The 27,419-nt window shown below is 45.8% G+C and overlaps 1 protein-coding gene and 1 long non-coding RNA gene across 2 annotated transcripts in view; both read left to right on the plus strand.

The window, feature by feature from the left end:
* Positions 1–280: 280 nt before the first annotated feature.
* LOC119842007 lies at positions 281–5,138 on the plus strand. The gene is made up of 4 exons (XR_005288654.2): positions 281–551; positions 1,157–1,262; positions 1,617–1,845; positions 2,834–5,138. It is a non-coding gene; the product is annotated as an uncharacterized LOC119842007 (long non-coding RNA).
* A 2,528-nt stretch (positions 5,139–7,666) lies between these two features.
* The window catches only part of CTNNBL1 (catenin beta like 1), a 101,269-nt gene continuing 81,516 nt past the window's right edge, over positions 7,667–27,419 (plus strand). Inside the window, exon 1 of the mRNA XM_038369424.2 lies at positions 7,667–7,885. Coding sequence (XP_038225352.1) covers positions 7,856–7,885 — 30 coding nt within the window. The 5' untranslated portion in view covers positions 7,667–7,855. The remainder of the gene's footprint in view (positions 7,886–27,419) is intronic.

The raw sequence follows: 27,419 nt of genomic DNA on the forward strand, positions 1-27,419 counted from the left end.
ACTCTGTGCTGACAGCTGCTTGGGGACTGGTGTTTACTGTGTCTGTCTCACACCCTGGACTCTGTTGTCCCTTAATGTTCATTTCCCTATTTTCTCCCTCTTTCCATTGCAAAAAAGCAGCTGCTGAGCATTGCAAGGGGAAGGGGGGATTAGAAATATCAGAGACTACAGGCACTGGATAGCTCAGAGGCTGGTACCCACACAAGTCCAGTCCTTTGACCCTCTGCTCCCATGTTAGTCTAATCACTGACAGCACTTCCTCTGCCCGTATACAACAGCTGTATCTGCCACTGTACTAACGCACACACGTGTCTGAGAGATGCTGCCTACAACTGAAATGAAAGCGAGAACTCAGCAGAGGGAGAGGAAATGATAAATAATTTAAATATAAAAAGGAATAGAAAACCTCAGTCAAACACGCCTCACTTTCAACGACTTTTTCTTGTGTCCTGGTGGAACAATTTACATGGAAAACTTCCTGCTGGCAGTTTAATGGCTGCACGGTGTCTCCTTGGGTGTTGTGCAATGCCAAGGCTCGCCTGGGTTTTCAGGTCTGTATCTGTTACTGCTGTTACTCACTGTTGGTGTTATGGCAGCAGCTAGAGGCCCCAGCTGAGACTAGGGAGCGCACTGTGCCAGGCGCTGCATGACCACTTAGTGAGAGCCAGGCCCTGCCCTGAGGGGCTCACAATCTAAGCAGACAGGAGGTGGGAGGGGAGACAGAGGCCTGAGAGGGGAAGTGACTTTCCCAAGGCCACACAGAAAGTCAGTGGCAGAGCCAGGAATAGAAGTCAGGTCTCCTGACTCCCAGCCCAAGGCCCTCCCCAGCTTCACTGCTGCTGTCGTCCAGTGCAAGCCCTGCTAGGACTCAGTGGCCAAGGTATCACTGCATGTGCTGACCGATCGTCTTCTGCTACTAGAGGAATGACAGTGTCCCTAGAACGGGGGAAGGGGGAAGCGACATCTGAACGTGGGGAGATGAAAGAGAGCCTCAAAGATATCTGAGCGCTGATTGACAGCAGCGTGCAGCCAGCCCGGTGGTGCAGCTTTGTTCTGAACCGTTTGGACTTGGTGGCATATTACAGTCACTTAGCCCAGGGTGAATGACAACGTGAGAGGCAGGGCAGAGAGAATCAGTCCCGTGTATCTATTCCAGAAGCTGCATTTCTGCCCTGCCTCCGGGGGAAGCCCGCACTGCCCCAGTGCTGCTTGAGGAAGCAACGAGAACTTTGTGATTCACAAAGAATCTTATTCAATAAAAGGTTAGTTCAAAAAAACAGAACAAAGGGTGTGTCTACACTGCAATTAGGCACCAGCCTGTGTTTCATTGCAGTGTGGACCTTTGGGCTCTGGCTGCAGTCCAGGCTCTAGGACCCTGCGAGGTCTCATTCAGTCCTCAGCCTGTCTCCTACAGTGCTGGAGTGAGGGGAGAGAAGTGTCTGTAGGGGGTGTCTTTTGGACTAGAGGTTTAAAGGCAAAGCGCAGCAAAAGCCAACCACAGTTTTGGCAAGCTGTGAAAGGTGCCACGCCTGCAGCCACTACGCTGAATGGTCTGGTCTGTGTTTTATGGGTACCATGATGAAGCCTTTCCCCTTCACTTCTGCCTCCCCGAGCAGCAGCGTTGACACTCCTGATGTGTTGTCAGAGGCCTTGCTCAGCTGATTGCTTATAATGTCTGAGATGATGGAAACGTGGATGCAACCGCTGAGAGAATGGGCTGGAGACGCTTGTCATAACTTTATCTGCGGGAAGCAAGCTCTTGTCGGCTGGGTGATGGACGACCAAAAGCCGGAGCTGAATGTGCGTCCCAGCTCGGCTTCGTTCGCTTGCTGAGCTACTCTGCAGGTGAAAAATGAGTTTCTGGGAAGAGCCATGGGGGGGGGGAGGAGATTCCAGGAGAGTAGTGTAAGTCGCCAGCACCTTTCCGTGTGTTTCCTGGGTAGCTATAGGATGTCCTAACGTAAATAAGTGACATTCTCTGGTGGACTAGGCGGAACAGCCACCATTGCCTGGTGGGGCTCCCCTCTCCCCCACAAGGCTCACTGTCCCCTGCCTGCCACAAAGGCTGCAATCTGCAGCCTTCTCAAGGGTCGTTATGCAGAAATATGCATATTGTGGCAAGAAGGTACGATGAGAAACTAATAAGCCCAGTCAGAGGCTGGTGGTGGGTGGCAGGGAGAAAGGCTGCTTGGTCTCATGGTTAAATTCTTACTTGGCTTGCTTTTGTGCTGGGCTTTAGTTTAAGGCACCCCCACAAAAAGAGGCACAGTTTCTTCTCCCTTCGCCCAGGCAGAGCCAAGTGCCTGTGCAAGGAGCAGGTCCAGGTGTTGCTTTTCTATCCAGTGCTGCTGGGGAGCTTGCAGAACGCTGCTAGGGAGAGGTCTCTCCACGAGCTGGATCTGTCTCACCAGACACTCTAGGAGAGCAAGGATTGTGCTCAGTGAATCTAAACACTTTGGGTGCAGTCCCAGCCTTACTGAAGTCATGGCAACACTCCCATTGACTTCCGTAGGGGCCACCATGTCACCCCTCGAGTCTTCATCTCTGCAGCCCTGCCTGTAAACTGGCACAAGGAAAGCAAGCGAGGGGTGGTCTCAGCCTAGTCCCCGGCAGGGTGTGTGTCTGCTTTGCAGAAAGTCTGGCACCTTTTGACACTATTACTGGTCTCTGGCCAGAGAAGAGCCAGCGCTGGGCCAGTAGGCAGGGCCTTTCTACGGCCGAGCAGCTCGAAGCTTGGCATGCGCCGGCTCGCAAGCTGTCTGGTTTCTGCTGCTGCTGTTTAGGCCCTCATCTCCAAGAGAACTAATCGTCGTTCCTTTCATTCCTTCCCCAGGTGAGACCTTGGTGCCTGAATGGTAGGAGCTGCTTTTCATCTCTCTGGCTCTGGTTCTTGGCCTGTTTGTGTCCCCCTGGCTCAGCTGTTTAGCTGCTGGTGACAAATCAAGGCCCTCATCCTGCAAGCTGCTCTGCATAGGCAAAGAGCTCTGCCTGTGGGTAGCCACGTGCAGGGTCAGGGCCTAAGTCACGGGGGTCGGCGCCAGGGTGGGAGGGGTATGAATGCTGAGTCCCTGGACAGCCCTAGCCTTTCCCTTTGTCTGGGGAAGCAGCTTCTCTCTGCAAGCAAACCACACATACATCCCCCACTGAGAGACATTGTTTTAGGCTATGCAGGGAGCTCCTGACTCGCTGGGTTTTCAGGGGTAGACAGCAGAGGCCCCGCTCCCCCAAGCTTTTAGTTGAATTGTACTTGGCCTTTCTACCATGCCTTTCAGCTGAGGATTTCAAAGTGCTTCCATACAGGTGGGTACATAGCATTATCTCCATTTTACAGATGAGGAACTCTGAGGCTCAGAGAGGTTAGGTGATATGCCCAAGGCCACACAGCACACCAGTGAGAAGTAGGAATAGAACCCAGGTCTCCTGGCTCCTAGTCCTCTGGTCTAACTGCTAGACACACTGCCTTTCTTCCAGCAGCTGACCTACTTGTTACAGAAGTGGGGCCAATATAATTTCTGGAGTAACCCCATTGTCTTTAGGGGATTTGTACCAGGGATGGATTGGTCCATGGTTGTGCTCCTTTGGAAACTCTCAGTCATGAGTCTATGAATCAACACTTCTTCCCTCCAGCATGAAAAATGCTTCTACTTCTCAGCGCATTTGGTCGCTCTCTCCTGGTATCCAGACCAGGCTCCAGTTCAGAACCCAGGACCAAGGACACATTGCTTTCCTCCAGCCCTACAGTCCCCTGGCGTTTTCTTTTTACTCAGTATTGTTTCTGTATTTGTTTTTCATTTGCTATTTTGTCCCCATGCTCCAGCTCCCTTTATTGGATAAACCACTGCATGATTGAATCCTGCCCTGCAGCAGCTTGGACAGAATTCAGTTTTGCAGACAGCAATAAGGTGGTTTTGGAGCCTTATGAGGCCAGGCAGAGTGTGAGATGGGAACATGTCCAAGAGCGGCTCTAGTCGCTGATGACAGTTGCATTGTCCTGTTCTTCATGGTTTCACCCTCTGCCTTTCCATTCTTCCCAGCGCACTTCAGAGCCCTTAGTATCAGGGAATCAATGGCAAGACAATAAAAGCAAAAGGAAGGAAGCCCCCTAGTTATTTTGAAAAGCTGATGGGAGACAAGCAGAAGCTCTCAGAGACAGAGGGTCGACAAAGAGGTGGGGTTTGGGCCCCAAGAAAACCTGGGTCCTAATCCAATCTCTGAGACTGACTCCTGCTGTGGCCTCCCTTTTCCTCCTCAGTTTCCCAATCTGTAAAATCAGAATGATGCTACTTACCCACCTTTCTTGCATGGGTTTCTGCAAGGATGAAATAGTTAGTGTCTGTAAAGTACTTGGGACCTGGCAAGCTCTATCTAAATGCAAACTATTAGTAAAACTGTCACTTGCAGTTTATTAATTAATTAGTTAATTAGTAATAACCTCTCTCTGCCTCACTTTCCCCACCTGCAAGCTGGACATAGTAAGGCTCTGAGTCTGCAAAGATTTACCCATGTGCTGGACTTCACACACTTCCCCTTGATGTCCAAGTGTGTAAGTCTTTGCAGGATATGGGTCAATACTTACCTAATTAAATCTCACAGCCCCTCTGAAAGGTAATCTCTGTGTGTAAACTACTGTGAGATCTTTGGGTGAAGTGTATGCCCAAAGTGGTATTACACAGTGAAAGGAAAAACATAATTTTAGGCAGATAATATTATTCAACAGGAACAAAAGGGGAGATGAGGGAAATTAGAGCAACAAAACATAATGTCACTTTGAATACAAAAGTGAATGTTGTCTGAGGTTCCTATGTATGCCAGGTTTATGCTCCTGTCTGTACGTTGTGGGTCGGCTCTTACCTCTTTCTGTACTTTATTTTGCAACTGCTTATGTCTTATTTATTAGCATCGCTTGTCAAGCTTTCCAATAACTATATCATGCTCAGAAGTATATGTCAATACTCATAGAATGACTGTGTTTTGCCTTCACAGCTGGAGAATTATCTGAATACTCAATAAAAGAAAGGCAGAGGATCCAATAATTATCCTTTACTTGTCTCTTCTTTAGAGTGCAGATTTGTTGAGTTAATTTTGTCGTGACTATCTCCTAGACTTTATTGAAACAACTGGGGATGCTAGGGGCTTCTTTCTTGGAAAATGTTCTATATATTTTTAATTTCATGACTGTCCTTAGAGTAGACACCTGCTGAGATAACTGAAATAGCTGCTATCGTTATGCTACAAAAGATTTTTACCTCAAAGCTGATTTTTAAAGAACAGCTAAAATATATTGGATAAGATTTTGGACAGTTTGGCTCTCTGTCTTCATCATTCCTTTATTTAAACAAACGCTGCTAGTCATTGCTTCATATTCAGCTGAAAAGCAAAACTGAGTATCTGTCGTGTCCTCGGTAACCAGTGTGATTTGACACATCTCCTCCATGCAGATGTTGATCTGTTTTCTGCACTAGCATGGTAGCCCTGCCCCAGACTTGCTGGGTACCATCAGGCAAGTTTGCGAAGGCCTGATTGTTGCCAGTGCTACATCTCCACAGCCCTTTTTGAATTCAGGTAGGGTGGGGGAATACGCAGCACTTCTGACAATCAGGGATGGATTCACAAAAGGATTTAGCTGCCTAAATCCAACATTGGACACCACTGATTTTCACAAAACCACCACTTCACTGCCACCTAACTCCCCTGCTGAGCACTGGCAAAGTCACCTAAGTCCTGAGGTCACCGAGATGCTTGGCACCCTAGCTCAGGCCTAAACCCTGACCGGATTCTCACTCACGCTGGGCATTCCTCCACCTATCTTGTCTGATCTGTTAGCGTTGCTCAGCGTATGCCTAACCTGTGCAAAAAGCCAGTTGGGACATTCTCTTGGGAGGAGGGAGTTCAATTCCTGCTCTGAGGCACGGTGGGGAATCAAACCTGGTTCTTCCCCATTCCAGCTGAGGGTCCTGATCACCAGACTACTGGCAAGGCTGGGGTAGGGCTTACTCAAGCTCTCCTGCTGAAGTGTTGTATAAATAGCTAAATATTCATTAAAGCAGGGACTTGAGCCTGAGTCTCCCCTGTGAATACCCTGATCACTGGACTATAGAGTATTCATCTCTCACCCCCCACCCCGTTTCTCTCTCAATTAATGTTTAATTCTTTACACAAAATGGATCAGATTCAACAGGCAATCCTGAGAGAGACCCAATGGCCTGGTGCTCAGGGCACTCCTCTGGGCTGTAAGGGTCTGTCTACACTGGATTAAAAACCTGTGGCTGGCCCATGCCAACTGACTAAGGTTAAGGGGCTGTTTAATGCAGTGTATGTGTGCAGGCTTGTGTTCAAGCTGAGGATCTAGCCAGGACCCTGTGAGATGGGAGGGTACCAGAGCTCAGGCTGGAGCCCAGGCCAGAAGGTCTACAAGTAAGTCAGCTGGCATGGGCCACCCGCAGGTGTCTAATTGCAGCGAAAATATACCATAAGAGACTTGAGTTCAAGTCCCACCACCCAATCAGGCAGAACAGGTCTCCCAGATTCCTTGGAGAGTTCCCTGACCATTGACTATTGGCTCCCTTCATAGGAACGGGCTGACTCCAGGAGAGGGTTTACAGCTGGGAATCTCAAGAAGAGAGAGGCGCCTCCCTCCAGCCCGTCAGTCAGGTGCCTAATGCCAAGATCAATGGCACTTAGGTGCCATATACCCCTGAAGACATGGGCCCTAGGCCTGGTGCCTTGGCCCTGCATTTCACCTGGGCTGGCTTTGGCAGCTCCCCATTCAGTTTGCTGGTTTCCATGAATCCCTTTCTTAGGTGCTCACCTCTTCCCACACCTCCCAGGAGAGCCTGGGCACCTACCTTGGGGCTGTGAGTGCCACGGGGCTGCCAGGCGCCTGGCAGCGAGGCGCTGCAGCACCGAAATCCCTGTGAGAACCTCCCATGGGCCTGCCCCCTGGCTCTGCCCCCGCTGTCTAACAGGGGCCGCGCCGTGCCGCCCGCGCTCAGAGGAAAACGCGCGGGGCAATGTGGAAGCTGAGTGGGTGCCAGGCGGAAGCTGGGCCAGAAATGGCTCATGGGCCAGGCCCCGTTAATTATTAGCACATGTTGTGGGGAGGGGTGCAAAGGGCTAGCTAGCGCCCCCCCACTCAGACAGGGCAGGGCAGGGCAGGGCAGGGCAAAGCAGATGGCTGCTAGCCCAGCCCAGCACGGCCCCACCCCAGTGCCCCACCTGCCCCCAGCAACCAGCATGGCCCCGCCCTCGGCCCCGCCCACCCAGCACGGCCCTGCCCATCAGCCCCAGCCCCCTCTGCCCAGCACGGCCCCACCCCAGTGCCCCACCTGCCCCCTGCAACCAGCATGGCCCCGCCCTCGGCCCCGCCCACCCAGCACGGCCCCGCCCATCAGCCCCACCCCCCTCTGCCCAGCACGGCCCCACCCCAGTGCCCCACCTGCCCCCTGCAACCAGCATGGCCCCGCCCTCGGCCCCGCCCACCCAGCACGGCCCCGCCCATCAGCCCCGCCCCCCTCTGCCCAGCACGGCCCCACCCCAGTGCCCCACCTGCCCCCTGCAACCAGCATGGCCCCGCCCTCGGCCCCGCCCACCCAGCACGGCCCCGCCCATCAGCCCCGCCCCCCTCTGCCCAGCACGGCCCCGCCCCTCGACCGCGCGCGTTTGAGGGCACGTAACTCGCGCTCCTGCAGGATTCACAGCAGTGTGGCGTGCCCCCCCGTCGCGCTTTACGGCAGCGCGGCTCCCGCTTGCCCCGAGGGGAAGCTGCCTTTTTTTTTTTTTGCACCGCGCTTTACGGCAGCGTGTTGTCCATCCCTCCGGTTTTGCGGCAGTTGCCGGGTGCCGCTGCGCGGGGGTCATGGACGTGGGTGAGCTGCTCAGCTACCAGGTGAGGGGCGGCCGTGGGGGTGGGGCCGGGGCCGGGGCGCTCCGGCCTCACAGGGTCCCAGCCCCCCACTCCCGGTGCCGTAGCCTGGGCGGGGGGTGTCACCTCGCGTGCGGGGCCGGGGCCCGTGTTGGAGGGGGGGGGAAGTGGGACTTCCCCAGCCGCTGGAGCACCCGAGCCCCCCCCGCGTGCCATGGGGGGGGGGCGGGGCGGGGGAGACTCCATCGCCGTGACCCCCGCTGCGCGTTGGGGAAGCGACACCCCCGCCGGTGGCCCGCCCCCGCCTTTGGGGTCACCCCGGCGTGCCCTGCCTCGACCGCCCGAGGCGCTACCGCGTGCTGCGCCTTTGAGCGGCCGCTGAGGCTGCCAAGAGCTGCGAGGCGAAGCTGCTGGAAATGAACCCTCCTTACGAAACCCCCGCGTTCCTCGTGGACCCTTCCGGGGTGGGGTGTAGCTTGGGGGTCCCCCCCAGGACAACTCTCTGTGTTTTCAGCGGAAAGCAATGTAGAAATCTGCGCCACCAGTTTGCCTTAAATTGTGACTTACCTTGCCGGCTATCCAGGGCGGGCTCATAGTCCGTCCTCGAGACATTCCCATTGGTCCTGTGGCAAAGTCGCAAAGTTCTTGGATCCACAAATTGACCTTTCTCCACCCCCCCCGCCCCCCATATAGAGGGTTTGTGGGGCATATGTAGATCTTTCCACCTGCGTGTCCTTGTCGCAGGTCCTGCCTGCCTTTCTCTTAACTGTCCAATGTTTGTTTGTGTGTCCCCACAGGGCAGTGTCTTTCTGTGCCTTGGGTCTGTTCCACACAGTAATGGGACACTGCTAGGTCACTTTCGGCAGAAAATTTACAAGATCAATGGCAACGTCTTCACGCTTCCTTGATGTTGTTTTTAATCACAATCTATCTACATTTTATTTTTTTCCTGTAGTGTTTGCTCCTCAGATATTGTAGCAGGAAAGTGAAACTGACAAGTCTATTTTTGTTATTCCAGATGAATGAAACGCAAAAAGTAAATGTCAACATTAATGGTGAAAAGAACATTAGATTTCTAAAATCCTTTATTTCTAATATGCTGTGGTGCAGTTTGTGACGCAGGAAATATTTGTTTTTAAAAGACTTAATCTGATAATCCTACTGACCATTCTTAACAATAAAACTTCCCTCATACACTTGGCATCAGGTCTTTTCCTATGTACAGTTTGTGACCTTTTGGTTCTTAGTCTACTATATTATCCTCTTGAATAGTGTTCATTTACCTTCTCATAGCCCTCAACTTTAGAAGTGGATGTGATGCAGAAATCTAATCTCTCTTCCAACAAATATGAAAAAAAATTCCTAATATTGTGTCTGTGGTCCCTGACGTCCCATGCTGCTTTCTTGTGGGTGTCTTCTAATTCCTAAAATATGGTGCCTCAAGCTTTACCCAGTAGGTTGGGTAACCACTGCAACACATTTGTACTCTGTTGATATCTCCAATTGTTCTTGCTTTCTTAACTGTTGAAAATGTAGCTTTAAGTTATTGTCCACAGTTGTCCTAAATCCTTTTCCTGAATAGAGCCTATGCTGATTTCACAGCCCCGTCTTCATTACTGTCCGCCATTACATTGCAGAAGTCACTTTTGAGTGTATTTTATCCAGCTCCTTTTAAATCCAGTTCCCTCCTCTTGAGTAGTGTGTATTATTTCATGAAGTTTGTTCTCTTGTTGGTCTACAACCAGGATAGCCTTATCAGAGAACGTTTGAACTTTTTCTGGTCAGATGTAGCAAATCACTTATTTCCTCTGACTGCAGTGAGCCCGGTATACTGTGCTATGGGCAACTGAATGAGACCGTGTGTGGTGATTTATAGTCATCCCTCTTCAGGCATTTCCACACACATGCTACTAAGGACTTGGAGTTTCATTCTTGAACAGACTAGTTCTTTGCCTAATAGTTCATTACAGTATGAAACCAAAAGACACTTTAATGTATTCGCCAACATATACATAAGTATAAAACTCCAGTTTAAGAGATGTTCAGGTAGATTATTTCTGCAGTCCTTAGAACTTTCTGGAAGTGGGATTTGTTCTGACCTCTAGGGGAGGGAGTACTTGTGAATATGCTCTATTTATTTGGCTGTGACACAGGCAGCCCATTAGTTAGGGCAGGGGTGGCCAGCCTGAGAAGGAGCCAGAATTTCTAATGAACATTGCCAAAGAGCCACAGTAATATGTCAGCAGCACCCCCCATTCGCAGCCCCCAGCGTTTCCCGCCCACCAGCAGCCCCGCCAATCAGGGCCTCCTCATGCCTGCCTCCCGCCTGCCGCAATCCGCTGTTTTGCAATGCACAGGAGGCTCTGGTGGGGCGGGGGGAGGAGCGAGGGCATGGCAGGCTTGGGGGAAGGGGTGGAGTGGGGGCAGGACTTGGGGCAGAGCAGGGGGTTGAGCAGTGAGCACTGCACAGCACCTGGGAAAGTTGGCATCTGTAGCTCCAGCCCTGGAGTCAGCACCTGTGCAAGGAGCCGCATATTCACCTCTGAAGAGCTGCGTGTGGCTCCGGAGCCCCAGGTTGGCCACCCATGAGTTAGGGTGTGTTTAAATTTCTGTTTAGTACTGTTACTTTGAGGCGGAGAGGAAAAACTTCCATTGACTCTAGCTAGTTTCTGTGTTTTCCTTTCCACATGAGTGAGTTATTCTTGAAGGATGTGGAAGGGATCCTGCCTGTGCTGATTCTTCCTTTGCCTTCACTTCACTCTGGCATCCGAATCTCCCAGCTCTCCAAACTCCAGGAAGTGCAGAGTGCTGCTTACCTTCTCGCATATTCAACAAAATGCGACCCCATCCTCTGACAGCTCCACGGGGGTATGTTTTTTTCAGATCAAGTTCAGCAAATCCTTCCTTTCTAAAACTCTTTGTGGACTTGCTCTTCCAGTGTCTCTGAACTTGCCTGTTTCCAATCCCCTTCCTATCCATCCAGCCATCTGTCTGTGCTGACTGTCAGTACTAATCTCGCTTCTGTTGATACGAGATCCTTTCCCTCTGCTGTTCTTGTGTCTCTCCACTTTACCAACTTTCCATCCAATTTCCAGTCCTAAGTGGAAAACATTCATTTCTCACTGGTTTCTACTTTCTTAGTTTTCTCAGGCTCTGTTATTTATTCCAAGTATTTTGTGGTGCAATTTGTATGTATGAAGATGTTATAAAATACAAAGTTGGGTTGTATTTCATTCAGTTTGCTTCTTTCAACAGCTGTTCTGGAAAGGACAATTTATTCCTCATGTTTTTCTTGTTTGAAAATGAAAGATAGGTCCCTGTTTGATTCTATTCTACTCCGGAGGGGTGGGCTTGCTTACATCTACTTGGGAATATTTGATATCATCTCTGATTTCTCTAAACCTTTTGAATTCCTATTTCAGTGGATATCTAATATTTAGATTTTCAGAAAGCCTTTGACAAGGTCCCTCATCAAAGGCTCTTAAGCAAAGTAAGCTATCATGGGGTAAGAGGGAAGGTCCTCTCATGGATTGGTAACTGGTTAAAAGATAGGAAACAAAGGGTAGGAATGAATGCTCAGCTCTCAGAATGGAGAGAAGTAAATAGGGGTGTCCCCCAGGGGGCTGTACTGGGACCAGTCCTATTCAACATATTCATAAATGATCTGGAAAAAGGGGTAAACAGTGAGGTGGCAAAATTTCCAGAGGTTATAAAACTACTCAAGATAGTTAAGTCCCAAACAGACTGCGAAGAGCTACAAAGGGATCTCTCAAAACTGGGTCACTGGCCAACAAAATGGCAGATGAAATTCAGTGTTGATAAATGTAAAGTAATGCACATTGGAAAACATAATCCCAACTATATATATAAAATGATGATGTCTAAATTACCTGTTACCACTCAAGAAAGAGATCTTGGAGTCATGGATAGTTCTCTGAAAACATCCACTCGGAGTGCATTGGCATTCAAAAAAGCGAACAGAATGTTGCGAATCATTAAGACAGGGATAGATAATACAGAAAATATCATATTGCCTCTATATAAATCCATGATACGCCCACATCTTGAATACTGCATGCTGATGTGGTCTCCCTATCTCAAAAAGGATATATTGACTTGGGAAAGGTTCAGTAAAGGGCAACAAAAATGATTTGGGGTATGAAACAGCTACCATATGAGGAGAGATTAATGAGACTGGGACTTTTCAGCTTGGAAAAGGCAAGATTAAGGGGGGATATGATTGAGATCTATTAAAATCATGACTGGTGTAGAGAGAGTAAATAAGGAAGTGTTGTTTACTCCTTCTCATAACACAAGAACTAGGGGTCACCAAATGAAATTAATAGGCAACAGGTTTAAAACAAACAAAAGGAAGTATTTTTTCACACAACACAGTTGACCTGTGGAACTCCTTGCCAGAGGATGTTGTGAAGGCCAGGACTATAACAGAGTTCAAAAAAGAACTAGATAAATTCATGGAAGATAGGTCCATCAATGGCTAGTAGCCAGGATGGGCAGGGATGGTGTCCCTAGCCTCTGTTTGCCAGAAGCTGGGAATGGGTGACAAGAAATGTATCACTTGGTGATTCCCTGTTCTGTTCCTTCTCTCTGGGGCACCTGGCATTGGCCACTGTCAGAAGACAGGACACTGGGCTAGATGGACCTTTGATCTGACCCAGTATGGCTGTTCTTCTGTTTTGATAGAAACAGAAGCTGGAAAGGATCAAAGTCCACTGATTCTCACCCCTGCAAGCAAAGGAAATAGATTTAGTGGGATAAACCATCTTGATAATGTTGGATAATCCTGCTCCAGAGGTGCCTCCTAGTACATGATTATTGGGGGGTAGCTACACTTTTTCTCCACCGGACAAATAAAAAGCCTTGTTCTATTGTGGCCATTCTACACAGTCCCTTGGTCGTCTTTGCTTTCCCCATCACAAACCATAATAATTCCTTTCCTTATATTGTTTCAGATTTCTTCTCTCAACAGTTAATGTGTCCCTACTTAATCAAGAAGCTGTGCTCCCTCAGTGCCAAATTTGGCATGGACGATTTCAGGAACTATGTCTTTAATTCTGCACCAAGTGCTGGTCAAAATGGAAAAAGGAATCTCTTGGAGCAGAGAATACAATTAAACTGACTCCAGCACCTGGCTGTTTATACAGAGCTCAGGAACCCATAAACTTTATGCGCTGCTGCAAAACAGTTGCAGATGGTCTAAACCAGTGATTAAATATTGCTGCAGGTTTTGCCCAGAAATGCTGTGCCCATACCCTCTGTGTCTAGTTTCCAATTACAGTGGCAATTAAGGGGGCAGAGCCAACTCCAGTTATTTCCAGACATCTCTTTCAATTGTCTCTGGAGGGGAGAAGGGGAGATGTCTTTAATCCTGCTCAGATGCAGATTTCACTGCTGTATGTAGAAATTACAAACTGCTTTGATTTTAGATAGACTGCATTTGTGAAACTAAAGGAAGTAGTGAAAGCTGGAATCAATGGAGTAAAGCTGCACTGGCTGGGGTTATGTTCTTAAATGATAGCTCTTGTTAAATTTGCTAAGCTTTGCTCATTGTGCGATCTGTCTCTATTAGTGAAGGTGCATGATGGTATTCAGATAAGTTACCATACATTTGCTGTGTAATGAATGCATGTGAGGCTGAAGTCAATTAGTGCAGCTTGAGAAGCAGTGGACTTGGTGAGTATTTACAACCTTATTACCCCAGTGCATCTCCTGCAACTGATAAGCTGTTCCCAGTAACTTCAACTCTGGTCATTCCTTCTGGTTAAAGTAATAGTCCATAGCACCAGCCATTGTAGGCTGTTTGGAATGCTTGCAAGGTTCATCATTGCCCAGTTCATCAGGAGTGTATGCCCTGAAGCTCAGAGAATGAACTTGAAATATGACCCTGAACTCTGCCTTTCCATGGGCAGTCTCCCTCCTCTCCTGTAGACTGGAAAGCTTGTAAAAGGCCCAGGAGAAACAAACCAGAGCAAAACAATACAAAATGGAAATAAGCATCACTTTCCATCCTGTCTTACTGACTTGCTTGCGTATGTGAAGAGAGTTGCTGGTTCTCACATGCATGTCTAACGATTGTATCTATGTCTCACAAAAAACACTGTAACAGGCTTCCTTTTTGCAGTCTCAAGGTATATCTACACTGCAATTAAAAATCCATGCGTGGCTGTGCAAGCTAAATCAGGCTCAGGCTAAATGGCTGTTTAATTGTGGTGTAGAGGTGTGGGCTTGGGCTGCAGCCCGATCTCTGGGACCTTCCCACCTTGTTAGGGTCCCAGAGCCTGGGCTCCAGTCTGAGCTCAAATGTCTACACTGCAATTGAATAGCCCCTTAGCCTGAGTCAGCTGGCATTGGCCAGCCATGAGTGTCTAATTGCAACAGACCTATCCTCAGAAGAGAGGTCAAGGATTGAACTGACCATTGGCTTCTGGTCTTGCGCTGAATGACCCAACTTTTGATGAGAGAGTCCACAGGAGATACAGAATAACATATATTTGAATTCAGAGTTATTTTGGGATACAGTTCAGATTTTACCTTGCTAGAGGTGATTCTTTGGGAACTTTCAGGTTGCTCTGCTGAGCACAAAGGATATTGCTCTCCTTTCAGTCTTTGATAACATGCAAGATGGGAAAGTATTGGGAAGTGTGCAGCTGACCATGTGGATGGGTCTTAGCAATTCTAGAAGTTCCTTTAAACCTGTTCTTGCCATTGCATTTTCTGCCACTGTCTGTACACAGGTTTCAGAGTAGCAGCCGTGTTAGTCTGTATCCGCAAAAAGGAAAGGAGGACTTGTGGCACCTTAGAGACTAACACATTTATTTGAGCATAAGCTTTCGTGAGCTACAGCTCACTTCATTGGATGCATGTGCGTTGGTTATTAACTTGATCTTGATGGTAGAGATGGGTCTCTTACAGCAAGATTGCAGTGTCTGTTAAAGGCTAGCCCTGTAGTTTTTGGCAGCTGTTTGTGGTATAGTCTTTCAGTAACTGGCATATCTTCATTCATCTCTGCATCACTCCCCAGCATGAAACAAAGGCAGACAACAGCAGGATTTACTGGATGTGGTATGATCAATTTTTATCCCCCTTCCATGCAAATATTTACCAGGGGTCATCACCTTAAGTTATTTCCTGCTCTTACTAACCAGTGTCAATCTGCGGTGGGGAAAAAATCTTCAGATTTTTGTGACTTCACAACTTTTTCCTTTTTGTGCCTCTTAAGCAGTAGCAAGCTGCCTTTTAAGATTTGTGCCCTAGTGCAGGAAAGGGGAGAGGAAAGGAGTTAAACGAGAATTAAGACTTAAACTACATCCATGTGTCTGAAGTGCACGGGTTCTCTTCCCTATGTAGTCACTGGCTGGTATGACTCTCAGCTCTGGGGAAGTGTTTGTGAATTTTTCTTATACTTGGTTGTTTAGGTTTTGGGGTTTTTTTTAAATGTTTAGCTCTCACATTACCTAAAATTGCTGATCTCTTTTCAGTTATGGCCATGAGATTGATAGCAGGCTGGTTTAACACAGGTGTTACAAACAGGATTAAGAGGTTGTTGGAAAGAGATGGCTGGACTTTTGGGGCTCGCTTTCAGAAGTCATTCTAAATTGACAACTAATGGATAGGTTTCAGCGTAGCAGCCGTGTTAGTCTGTATTCGCAAAAAGAAAAGGAGTACTTGTGGCACCTTAGAGACTAACAAATTTATTAGAGCATAAGCTTTCGTGAGCTACAGCTCACTTCATCGGATGCATTCTAATGGATAGTTTTTCTTGATGGCTCTTTCGAGCTGATTGTGAGCAAATCTCAGTCACTTGCAAAGGGAGCTCTGTCCCTTAAGATGATTCCTTTCAAATGTCTTTAATAAATGATTTCTGAGCCCCATAGCAACAAAGTTACTCTGCCTCTACATCATGCAAAGTAGGTATCTTTTTATTATTAAAATAAGTAAGTTAGCCAGCTTTCTTTACATCTTCCCTATTCGTTGAGGAAGCAGCCAGCATTCAAAACGTGTTCCCAGATTTCTGTGGGTTACACCATTTTGTTAGGTTTCAGAGGGGTAGCCGTGTTAGTCTGCATCAGCAAAAACAACGAGGAGTCCTTGTGGCACCTTAGAGACTAACAAATTTATTTGGGCATAAGCTTTAGTGGGCTAAAACCCACTTCATCAGATGCATGGAGTGAAAAATTCAGTAGGCAAGTATAAATATACAGCACATGAAAAGATGGGAGTTGCCTTACCACGTGGGGGGGTCAGTGCTAACGAGGCCAATTCAATTAGGGTGGATGTGGCCCATTCCCAACAGTTGACAGAAGGTGTGCGTATCAACAGAGAGAAAATTATTTTTTGTAGTGACGCAGCCACTTCCAGTCTTTATTCAGGCCTAATTTGATGGTGTCTGGTTTGCAAATTAATTCCAGTTCTGCAGTTTCTCGTTGAAGTCTGTTTTTGAAGTTTTTTTGTTGAAGAATGGCCACTTTTAAGTCTGTTATTGAGTGTCCAGGGAGATTGAAGTGCTCTCCTATTAGTTTTTGAATGTTACAATTCTTTGTCTAGATTTGTGTTCATTTATTCTTTTCCGTAGAGACTGTCTGGTTTGGCCAGTGTACATGGCAGAGGGGCATTGCTGGCACGTGATGGCATATATCACATTGGTAGAGGTGCAGGTGAATGAGCCCTTCATGGTGTGGCTGATCTGGTTAGGTCCTATGATGGTGTCCCTTGAATAGATATGCGTATAGAGTTGGCACCGGGGTTTGTTGCAGGGATTGGTTCCTGGATTAATGTTTCTATTGTGTGGTGTGTAGTTGCTGGTGAGTATTTTGCGGAAAAGAATAAATCAACCCAAGTGGGTACTTTTCAGGGTGGGTTGACTTAAGTCCAAATGATTTAAATCAAAGTTATTTTAAATCACTCTTGTTTAATCATGATTTAAATTAAATTAGCAAGCAGGAAACCTTAATTTTAAAAAATTGATTTTAATCTTCTTTTGTGTTTATATTTTTTAGTTATTTTCCTAAAGGAAGGTTGATTCTTATTGGTTGGTAACCATTACAACATGTTGATTTGCAACTAAATATAGTCTTTATGCTAAATTTGGTAATTCTGTTGGCTAACCAGGAGGATATGCTGTATTTATATACATTTATTTAAACATTTATATAGCTATTTATTCAGATTTTAATTTTTCCTTTATTATGTTGTTTTTATTTACTAGATTTTTTTTTTTTTTTTTACTTGTGATTTGTATCAAGCTCTATTTGGATGGAAACTGGAATTCAATTAGTGCACAAAAAGCGTTTTAAAATTATTTTTCATTAGTCAGAACTACTTTAAATGTACTGTGTATATATGAGAGGTTTATTGAAACATGTTTTGCATTTAAAGCTAATTGATTTATTAAACAAAGGAAGTATCATCTGTAATTAATAAACTGAACTGATAGTTTCTGATCACCATGCCCTTCAAGATGGTAGACCTAATAGATCTCATCCTCTCAGACCTCATTTTTATTCATACTTTGGAAGAGGAAAATAAGCATCCTGTTTTTTTCAACTCCTGATTGGTTCCTCAACTTAAATGAAATAGTCATTGATCTGAACTAGTTGAATAGACTGAACTGAAGAATATATTCTCTCTGCACCTGCAGAAGAGACTGTTGCTATCAAAAGTTGGTTTAACTCTTCAACAAACTCTGGTTCCTATTGCTTAGCTGGTGACTTCCACCGGTTCAGTGGTTTGACTTTCTTTAAAATTTCAACAATAAATGTACTGCTTGAAAATTATTTTCATTTAATGTAAATGATTTGAATATATTACAGATTAGGTCTTAATAATTTCAAATTTAATTGTAAATCAGTTTTATTTAAAAAAAATGTATTTACAAAATCTGATTTTAAATACAAAATTTTTTTTTTTAATTTTAAAATCATACATTTGTATCCATACAGGTATCTTCCCCTTGAAATGTGTATTAACTTCTTATACTAAACAGTCTGTTCCGCCCTGTATTTAGCTGTGACTCAGAGTACGTTTCCCAGACCTGAAGAAGAACTCTGTGTAAGCTCGAAAGCATGTCTCTCTCACCAACAGAAGTTGATCCAATTAAAGATATTACCTCACCCACCTTGTCAGCTTAATTTTAGATTGTTAGCTCTCTGGGGCAGGAAATGTCATTTACTGCATGTTTGTACAGTGCCTAGCGCAATGGGACTTTGACTTGATTGAGGCCTCAAGGCACTACAGCAATATAAATAGTAAATCATTTCCATATTGTTGCATACTTAAGTTCTCCTTTAGTTCCCTGGGTTAGAATTAGGGCATGGCTACGCTTGCAGATGTAGAGCGCTGTAAATTAAACCAGCCCTCGGAGAGTGCAGTAGGGAAAGCGCTGCAGTGTGTACACACTGTCAGATTCAAGCGTGCTGGCATGGCCACATTAGTAGCTCTTGCAACAGCCACAGAGAGCAGTGCATTGTTGTAGCTATCCCAGCATGCAAGTGGCTGCAACGTGCTTTTCAAATGGGTGGGGTGGAGTGTGACAGGGAGTGTGTTGTGTGTATGTGCGGGGACAGAGGGTGGGTTTCTGGGGGGCTGAGAGCATGTCAGTATGCTGTCTTGTAAATTCAGGCAGCAGCAGATCCCTCTTCCCCCCGCCTCTCAAGCAAGGTTCTACACTAATGATTGCTTTGTCCTGGAGCGGATAAGCATGCTGGCTGTCAGAAAGGGAGCTTTGAAAGGGCGTATCCACATTCCTACAGCCGAGATCAAAAAAATGACAAGAGTGGCCACTTGATTTAAGGGGATTATGGGACATTTCCAGAGGCCGATCAGAGTGCAGTAATGCAACACCTCATTCACACTGACTCTGGGGCGTTTCAGCTGAGACCCACCAAGCGTTATGCTTCTCGTGGAGGTGGATTACCAGGAGTACTCTAGCTGCAGAGTCCAGGTGCTCTAAGTGCCTTGCCAGTGTAGACGGGTCGTGAGTTAGGGTGCCCGGGGCTACTTTAATGCGCTATAACTCACAAGTGTAGTCAAGCCCTTTAGAAGATGTTTCTTGAGTAGTTGACATCACAGGGTAGAACTAAGAAAATGAGCATAGCTGGAACTGGGCATATGGAAATGTTGTAGGCTCTTCAAAATGTACATTATTTACAGACTTGCTGGCACACCCAAGGCTCACTACCCTGTGTTGTATAAGACTGGTGTGAAGTGTTATGTTGGCTCCCTGCACATTCTGCCGTAAGCATTTACAAATGTTTTAAAAAAACCACATAGTTTTGAGAAAATCTTTGAGATGATGTTGAGTATGTGCTATGGGGGCAGACTTAAGGTTGTTTGGGTACCTTAACTCTCTCTTTATACTTTTAAATGAACAGAAATCCAGACATTTTACATTAACCCTGATTTTATTGGGGTATTCATTATGTGCAATGTTCTTGTAAAGTTTTCTTTCCTTTATTTTTTATGATCGGCTAAACCTTTAACGCCTGCATAACAAAGTTTGTCTGAAAATTCAATTATATTCTGTTGCAAATGTGTTGGTAGCATTAATAATTACACTCCAGGCATTTTCATAATTTGTCATAATGACTCTGTTACTACATATTAGAGAAGACCCCCTCCTCCCAAAAAAAGATATAATTGAGGTTGAAACAGCCTGTAAATGCCGATGATCTAGATTGCATGCTCAGAGGAACTGGAGTTGGTTTCATGGTGCAGTTTTAATTTAGAATTCATTCTGATGATGTAGCCTCTTACTATGGTACATTAGCTTGCATCCGACAGACCATTTGCCTTTCATTACAGCTACGGTTTCATTGCTTTTTAATTTAAAAAATAAGAGGGAGAGAGAAATGAGAACCTGGAGTCTAGGTTGGAAAGTGTCTGGATACACAAGGAACATCCAAGGAAAATTCTTGATTTTTCTTTAACTCTTTCGTGGCTTTTGTAGCGTTAATGCAGTTCCATGTTTCCAGTGGAAATCATTTTAGAGGAACGTTTGGGATGACCTGAGCTGTTTCTCCTGATAGTTTTTAGGTTTGAACTTTGGGCAGCAGGAGTCTGGAGTCAGTTGAACATCCTTGTCTCTGGAAATCGCTGTTTGTGAAACAGGAGCATGGTCTGCCATTCAGGGCAGCATGGAAGGCATATGTGTTTACCAGTGCTTTTCCCCGAGAGGGTGTTAGAAGTGAGCTGTAGCTCACGAAAGCTTATGCTCTAATAAATTTGTTAGTCTCTAAGGTGCCACAAGTACTCCTTACTCCTTTTCTTTTAGCTGGAAGAGTGTTTTTATTTTTGTTTTAGACAAAAGTGTTGCTAATTGGTAGGGGGGTGCTTTAAATTACTGGCTGCTGCAAACAATACATCGTTTCAAAGTTGATCTGTGGGGTGTTCTAAGTTGTTAATAGAAAAGGAGTACTTGTGGCACCTTAGAGACTAACAAATTTATTTGATCATAAGCTTTCGTGAGCTACAGCTCATTTCATCGGATGTCACATAGTAAAACTATTTCCCCATGTTTCAGAGTAGCAGCCGTGTTAGTCTGTATTCGCAAAAAGAAAAGGAGTACTTGTGGCACCTTAGAGACTAACAAATTTATTAGAGCATAAGCTTTCGTGAGCTACAGCTCACTTCATCGGATGCACGAAAGCTTATGCTCTAATAAATTTGTTAGTCTCTAAGGTGCCACAAGTACTCCTTTTCTATTTCCCCATGTTATTTCTCCCCCACCCCCCACTGTTCCTCAGATGTTCTTGTTAACTGCTGGAATTAGCCTACCTTGCTTGTCACCATGAAAGGTTTTCCTCCTTTCCCCCCCCTGCTGCTGGTGATGGCTTATCTTAAGTGATCACTCTCCTTACAGGTTTCAGAGTAGCAGCCGTGTTAGTCTGTATTCGCAAAAAGAAAAGGAGTACTTGTGGCACCTTAGAGACTAACAAATTTATTAGAGCATAAGCTTTCGTGAGCTACAGCTCACTTCATCGGATGCATTTGGTGGAAAAAACAGAGGAGAGATTTATATACACACACAGAGAACATGAAACAATGGGTTTATCATACACACTGTAAGGAGATTTCAGAGTAGCAGCCGTGTTAGTCTGTATTCTCAAAAAGAAAAGGAGTACTTGTGGCACCTTAGAGACTAACAGGTGCCACAAGTACTCCTTTTCTCACTGTAAGGAGAGTGATCACTTAAGATAAGCCATCACCAACAGCAGGGGGGGGAAAGGAGGAAAACCTTCCATGGTGACAAGCAAGGTAGGCTAATGCATCCGATGAAGTGAGCTGTAGCTCACGAAAGCTTATGCTCTAATAAATTTGTTAGTCTCTAAGAATATCAGAGGAACAGTGGGGGGTGGGGTGGGGGGGAGAAATACCATGGGGAAATAGTTTTACTTTGTGTAATGACTCATCCATTCCCAGTCTCTATTCAAGCCTAAGTTAATTGTATCCAGTTTGCAAATTAATTCCAATTCAGCAGTCTCTCGTTGGAGTCTGTTTTTGAAGCTTTTTTGTTGAAGTATAGCCACTCTTAGGTCTGTGATCGAGTGACCAGAGAGATTGAAGTATTCTCCAACTGGTTTTTGAATGTTATAATTCTTTACGTCTGATTTATGTCCATTCATTCTTTTACGTAGAGACTGTCCAGTTTGGCCAATGTACATGGCAGAGGGGCATTGCTGGCACATGATGGCATATATCACATTGGTAGATGCGCAGGTGAACGAGCCTCTGATAGTGTGGCTGATGTGATTAGGCCCTATGATGGTATCCCCTGAATAGATATGTGGACAGAGTTGGCAACGGGCTTTGTTGCAAGGATAGGTTCCTGGGTTAGTGGTTCTGTTGTGTGGTGTGTGGTTGCTGGTGAGTATTTGCTTCAGATTGGGGGGCTGTCTGTAAGCAAGGACTGGTCTGTCTCCCAAGATCTGAGAGAGCGATGGCTCGTCCTTCAGGATAGGTTGTAGATCCTTGATGATGCGTTGGAGAGGTTTTAGTTGGGGGCTGAAGGTGATGGCTAGTGGCGTTCTGTTGTTTTCTTTGTTGGGCCTGTCCTGTAGTAGGTGACTTCTGGGTACTCTTCTGGCTCTGTCAATCTGGTCACATAAACACCACCCTATATCGGAAACCTACTGACCGCTATTCCTACCTACATGCCTCTAGCTTTCATCCAGATCATACCACTCGATCCATTGTCTACAGCCAAGCGCTACGATATAACCGCATTTGCTCCAACCCCTCAGACAGAGACAAACACCTACAAGATCTCTATCATGCATTCCTACAACTATAGTACCCACCTGCTGAAGTGAAGAAATAGATTGACAGAGCCAGAAGAGTACCCAGAAGTCACCTACTACAGGACAGGCCCAACAAAGAAAACAACAGAACGCCACTAGCCATCACCTTCAGCCCCCAACTAAAACCTCTCCAACGCATCATCAAGGATCTACAACCTATCCTGAAGGACGAGCCATCGCTCTCTCAGATCTTGGGAGATAGACCAGTCCTTGCTTACAGACAGCCCCCCAATCTGAAGCAAATACTCACCAGCAACCACACACCACACAACAGAACCACTAACCCAGGAACCTATCCTTGCAACAAAGCCCGTTGCCAACTCTGTCCACATATCTATTCAGGGGATACCATCATAGGGCCTAATCACATCAGCCACACTATCAGAGGCTCGTTCACCTGCGCATCTACCAATGTGATATATGCCATCATGTGCCAGCAATGCCCCTCTGCCATGTACATTGGCCAAACTGGACAGTCTCTACGTAAAAGAATGAATGGACATAAATCAGACGTCAAGAATTATAACATTCAAAAACCAGTTGGAGAACACTTCAATCTCTCTGGTCACTCGATCACAGACCTAAGAGTGGCTATACTTCAACAAAAAAGCTTCAAAAACAGACTCCAACGAGAGACTGCTGAATTGGAATTAATTTGCAAACTGGATACAATTAACTTAGGCTTGAATAGAGACTGGGAATGGATGAGTCATTACACAAAGTAAAACTATTTCCCCATGGTATTTCTCCCCCCCACCCAACCCCCCACTGTTCCTCTGATATTCTTGTTAACTGCTGGAATTAGCCTACCTGCTTGTCACCATGGAAGGTTTTCCTCCTTTTCCCCCCCCTGCTGTTGGTGATGGCTTATCTTAAATGATCACTCTCCTTACAGTGTGTATGATAAACCCATTGTTTCATGTTCTGTGTGTGTGTGTGTGTGTGTATATAAATCTCTCCTCTGTTTTTTCCACCAAATGCATCTGATGAAGTGAGCTGTAGCTCACGAAAGCTTATGCTCAAATAAATTTGTTAGTCTCTAAGGTGCCACAAGTACTCCTTTTCTTTTTGCGAATACAGACTAACACGGCTACTACTCTGAAACCTAAGTTGTTAATGTGCCCAGAAGGCATGTAAGGAGCACACTTTTTAGGGCTTGTCTACACTTACATTTTATAGTGCTGAAACTTGCTGGCTCAGGGGCGTGAAAAATCACCCCCCTGAGCGCAGCAAGTCTGAGTGCTTTAAAGCACTAGTATAGACAGGCTCCAAGCGCTGGGAGCTAATCCCCTCGTGGTGGTGGATTTACTAGGAGCTCACGCACGATCACACTCGCACTTCAAAGTGCTGCTGTGGGAGCATTCCCGCGACAGTGCTTTGAAGTTTCCAGTGTAGCCATGCCCTTAGAAATAAATAGCATTTTTCAGTCCAGAGGATCCTGAAGTGTTTTACAGTTTATACATACATTACTGCACCAGGCACTGAAATACAGCCATTTCTGGAATGGACCTCAGCAGCTGCTTAAGAGTGTGCAGTAGAATTGCACAAGACAAATGCTACAGTCTACCAGTTGAAACAGCAGGGAAAATTTAGGCAGACAGAATATAATTAACCAAGTTTGAATGAACCTGGCAGGAGACCAGGGCTTAGCTCTCCTATTCTTACCAGAAGTGCCAAGCCATTTCTCATGATTATATGCGCACAGGACCTTAATTGTAAGTCTTCTCCCAAAGATGGCATCTTCAACAGCACAGTGCCCCTAACTATGCTACTTTTCTGTCCATTAAAAAACTACGTTGAGCCTGCTGTTCCATTTGCACTTTGCACATGGTCACAACTTCCAGTCTCTTTTGCATAATGTGGACAGCCAAGTTTTCAGTTGCCTGTCTTTAATTTAATTTAAAAACGTAGTAGCAATGGAAACTAAATATTGGAGCCTCTTATTGGAGAGGTGGTGGACTCACCATTGCTTGGAGTCTTGACGGTGAAATCTGTTACCTTTCTAAAAGGTATGTTTTTAATCCAGCTCCTGGGAGAAATTCTGTGGCCTCTGCGTGTGTGGGGTGGTTGGGCTTGATGGTTATGGAGGTCTCTTCTGGCCTTGGAGCCTACGAATTCCCCTGTTTATCTCTGTCCTTCTGGACCCTTGGAGAGAACAGGATTGCATGCATTATCTCTTAATATGTTCATAACATTTGCAGCTCTACATTAGGACAGTCACTATACTTAAATCTCGTGCTTCATCTCATCCCACGCACCAGCGGGGGTCAGGAAGGATCCCCTCACCTACTCCGTCCCCAGATACACAATTGGCCAGATGCATTCTGGGTTTTTGCCTTCCTCCTGAGGCATCAAAGATTAGCCTCAGTTGGAGAAACTAGATGGGATGGCCAGTGTTCTGAGATGGTACAGAGAATCCTCTTTCTTTAGTACCTGGCTGGTGTGTCTTGTTTACATAGAATCATAGAATCATAGAATATCAGGGTTGGAAGGGACCCCAGAAGGTCATCTAGTCCAACCCCCTGCTCAAAGCAGGACCAAGTCCCAGTTAAATCATCCCAGCCAGGGCTTTGTCAAGCCTGACCTTAAAAACCTCTAAGGAAGGAGATTCTACCACCTCCCTAGGTAACGCATTCCAGTGTTTCACCACCCTCTTAGTGAAAAAGTTTTTCCTAATATCCAATCTAAACCTCCCCCATTGCAACTTGAGACCATTACTCCTCGTTCTGTCATCTGCTACCATTGAGAACAGTCTAGAGCCATCCTCTTTGAAACCCCCTTTCAGGTAGTTGAAAGCAGCTATCAAATCCCCCCTCATTCTTCTCTTCTGCAGACTAAACAATCCCAGCTCCCTCAGCCTCTCCTCATAAGTCATGTGCTCTAGACCCCTAATCATTTTCGTTGCCCTTCGTTGTACTCTTTCCAATTTATCCACATCCTTCCTGTAGTGTGGGGCCCAAAACTGGACACAGTACTCCAGATGAGGCCTCACCAGTGTCGAATAGAGGGGAACGATCACGTCCCTCGATCTGCTCGCTATGCCCCTACTTATACATCCCAAAATGCCATTGGCCTTCTTGGCAACAAGGGCACACTGCTGACTCATATCCAGCTTCTCGTCCACTGTCACCCCTAGGTCCTTTTCCGCAGAACTGCTGCCGAGCCATTCGGTCCCTAGTCTGTAGCGGTGCATTGGATTCTTCCATCCTAAGTGCAGGACCCTGCACTTATCCTTATTGAACCTCATTAGATTTCTTTTGGCCCAATCCTCCAATTTGTCTAGGTCCTTCTGTATCCTATCCCTCCCCTCCAGCGTATCTACCACTCCTCCCAGTTTAGTATCATCCGCAAATTTGCTGAGAGTGCAATCCACACCATCCTCCAGATCATTTATGAAGATATTGAACAAAACGGGCCCCAGGACCGACCCCATGTCAGAGTCAAACTGGTTGCCAGATTTGGGATGGGGAACATCCCCCTCCCTTCCAACCAGATCACATTGGCTGGGATGTTGGTTTGTTTTAGGGTTTTTTGTGCCTTCATTTGCAGCAGTGAGTGTGCTAGGATCCTGTGGGTATCTCAGCTAAACAATTCCCTGCCATTGGGTCACAACCGTTGGTGTCATATTGGTCTCTTTTGTTCTCTGCCAGTGGACATAATAGTTTCCTCTCCTGTGGATTGAAATGCTTAGGCTAACTAAAGTCATTGGGCTCAATATAGGGTATCAGGATGAAATGGCATGGCCTGTGATATACAAGAGATCTGACTAAATGATATGATGGCCCCTTAAACTCTGTGGAATCTCTGAAAATAAATGAAATGCTCTCAGATTTTGCACTGAGTCAGTGTCGTAACTGGTCTGCAGCAGTATACTCATTTTAATCAAAATCACAGCAGGTCTTGGCTTATGAGTCTGAAAGAATTAGTACCTCCTGGGGGCTAAAGTTCCCAGCATGCTGTGGAGCTGCAAATTCCCACTTGGAAGCCTGTGCTCTTATGGGAGCTGACAAGAAAGTGACACTTCCACTTTTTCTTCTCCAAAGCTGATTTATTTTTATTTATATTTATTTATTTTAAATTCTCTGTCCTCAAAGTCAGGAAGAGTCCTGATGGCAGCGAAACAGTAGCTGCTACCTTTGTGGAAGTGGGCTGTGATTTTAAGATTGTAGATAAAGGACCAGAAAAGGAGAGAGTTGTGGTTTTGATATCTTAAGAAGGCCAAAGAGGATTTTTCAGAAAAGAGATCTGCTTTGTACAATAGAAAGTTAGGTGGAAAACTATGGGTGCAAGATAGACTAGTGTGGTTATTATATCACAAATATCATGGAACCAAAACCTCAACAGCTCGCAGAGGGGAGGAATTTTTAGGTTTTTTTTTTTTTTTTTTTTTTTTAAATTAATACCTAGTTACACAGACACCTGTTAAACAGTTGGCAGAAAAGATTTTTGTGAAAGTGTCAGCTGCTGTCCTTGCAATATAAGGCTGAGAGCTCTCATTCCATCTCCCTTGCCTTCCAGCAGAAGGCAGAGGAGACAGGACTTAACATTCCTATCTCTTAAGGAAGGGAAGTTGATTTTTTTTTCTAAAATCCCAAACCCAAGCGCTTTCAGGCTTTCACTGTCCACCCTAAGAAGAACTACTGTCCCTTTTTTCCTTCTCTGGGTTCCTTTTAATTTTGCCTGGTGAGTGGGAACTGTGGGTGAAAATAACACAAAGTTGCAAGCAAATGTATTATGCAAATGTAGTGCCCAAACTTTCATGTCCTGCCTCTGCTGAACTGCTGCCTACAGGCCCAACATTGCCCTGGATGTGCAAATGATGAGCCTGATTCTGCATTAATTGGACATCCAACCCAAGGTGGATTTTGGGTACGGAAAATAATTCAGAATTGAGTCTTCACCTAGGTGAGTCAGAGGACGAGGGTGCAGTATTGGAAATTCAGTGAATTCACCTCTAGACCTTGGGTTATCTGAGAGTTGGCTCACAAGTGATACAAGTCTTTGGTTCCCAAGTGAAAATGTATCCACTTCACAAAACCATTGCCTAGTCAGCTGGGCCACCAAACCCTGCTTGGGTTTGAAGTTCCAGGGGTTTTGCATGATAAGGATGTGATGTCCTGATTGATGTTCATGAGCCAACACAGGGAAGAAGGTGACACAGCTCTTGCTGGTACTAGTCTTATATTTATGACATTAAACATCACTAAAGTAATCTCTATTTCAATTTTCAAAGTTGGTAAAAG

This window comes from Dermochelys coriacea, chromosome 13 (genome assembly GCF_009764565.3).
Source record: "Dermochelys coriacea isolate rDerCor1 chromosome 13, rDerCor1.pri.v4, whole genome shotgun sequence".
Lineage (NCBI taxonomy): Eukaryota > Metazoa > Chordata > Testudines > Dermochelyidae > Dermochelys > Dermochelys coriacea.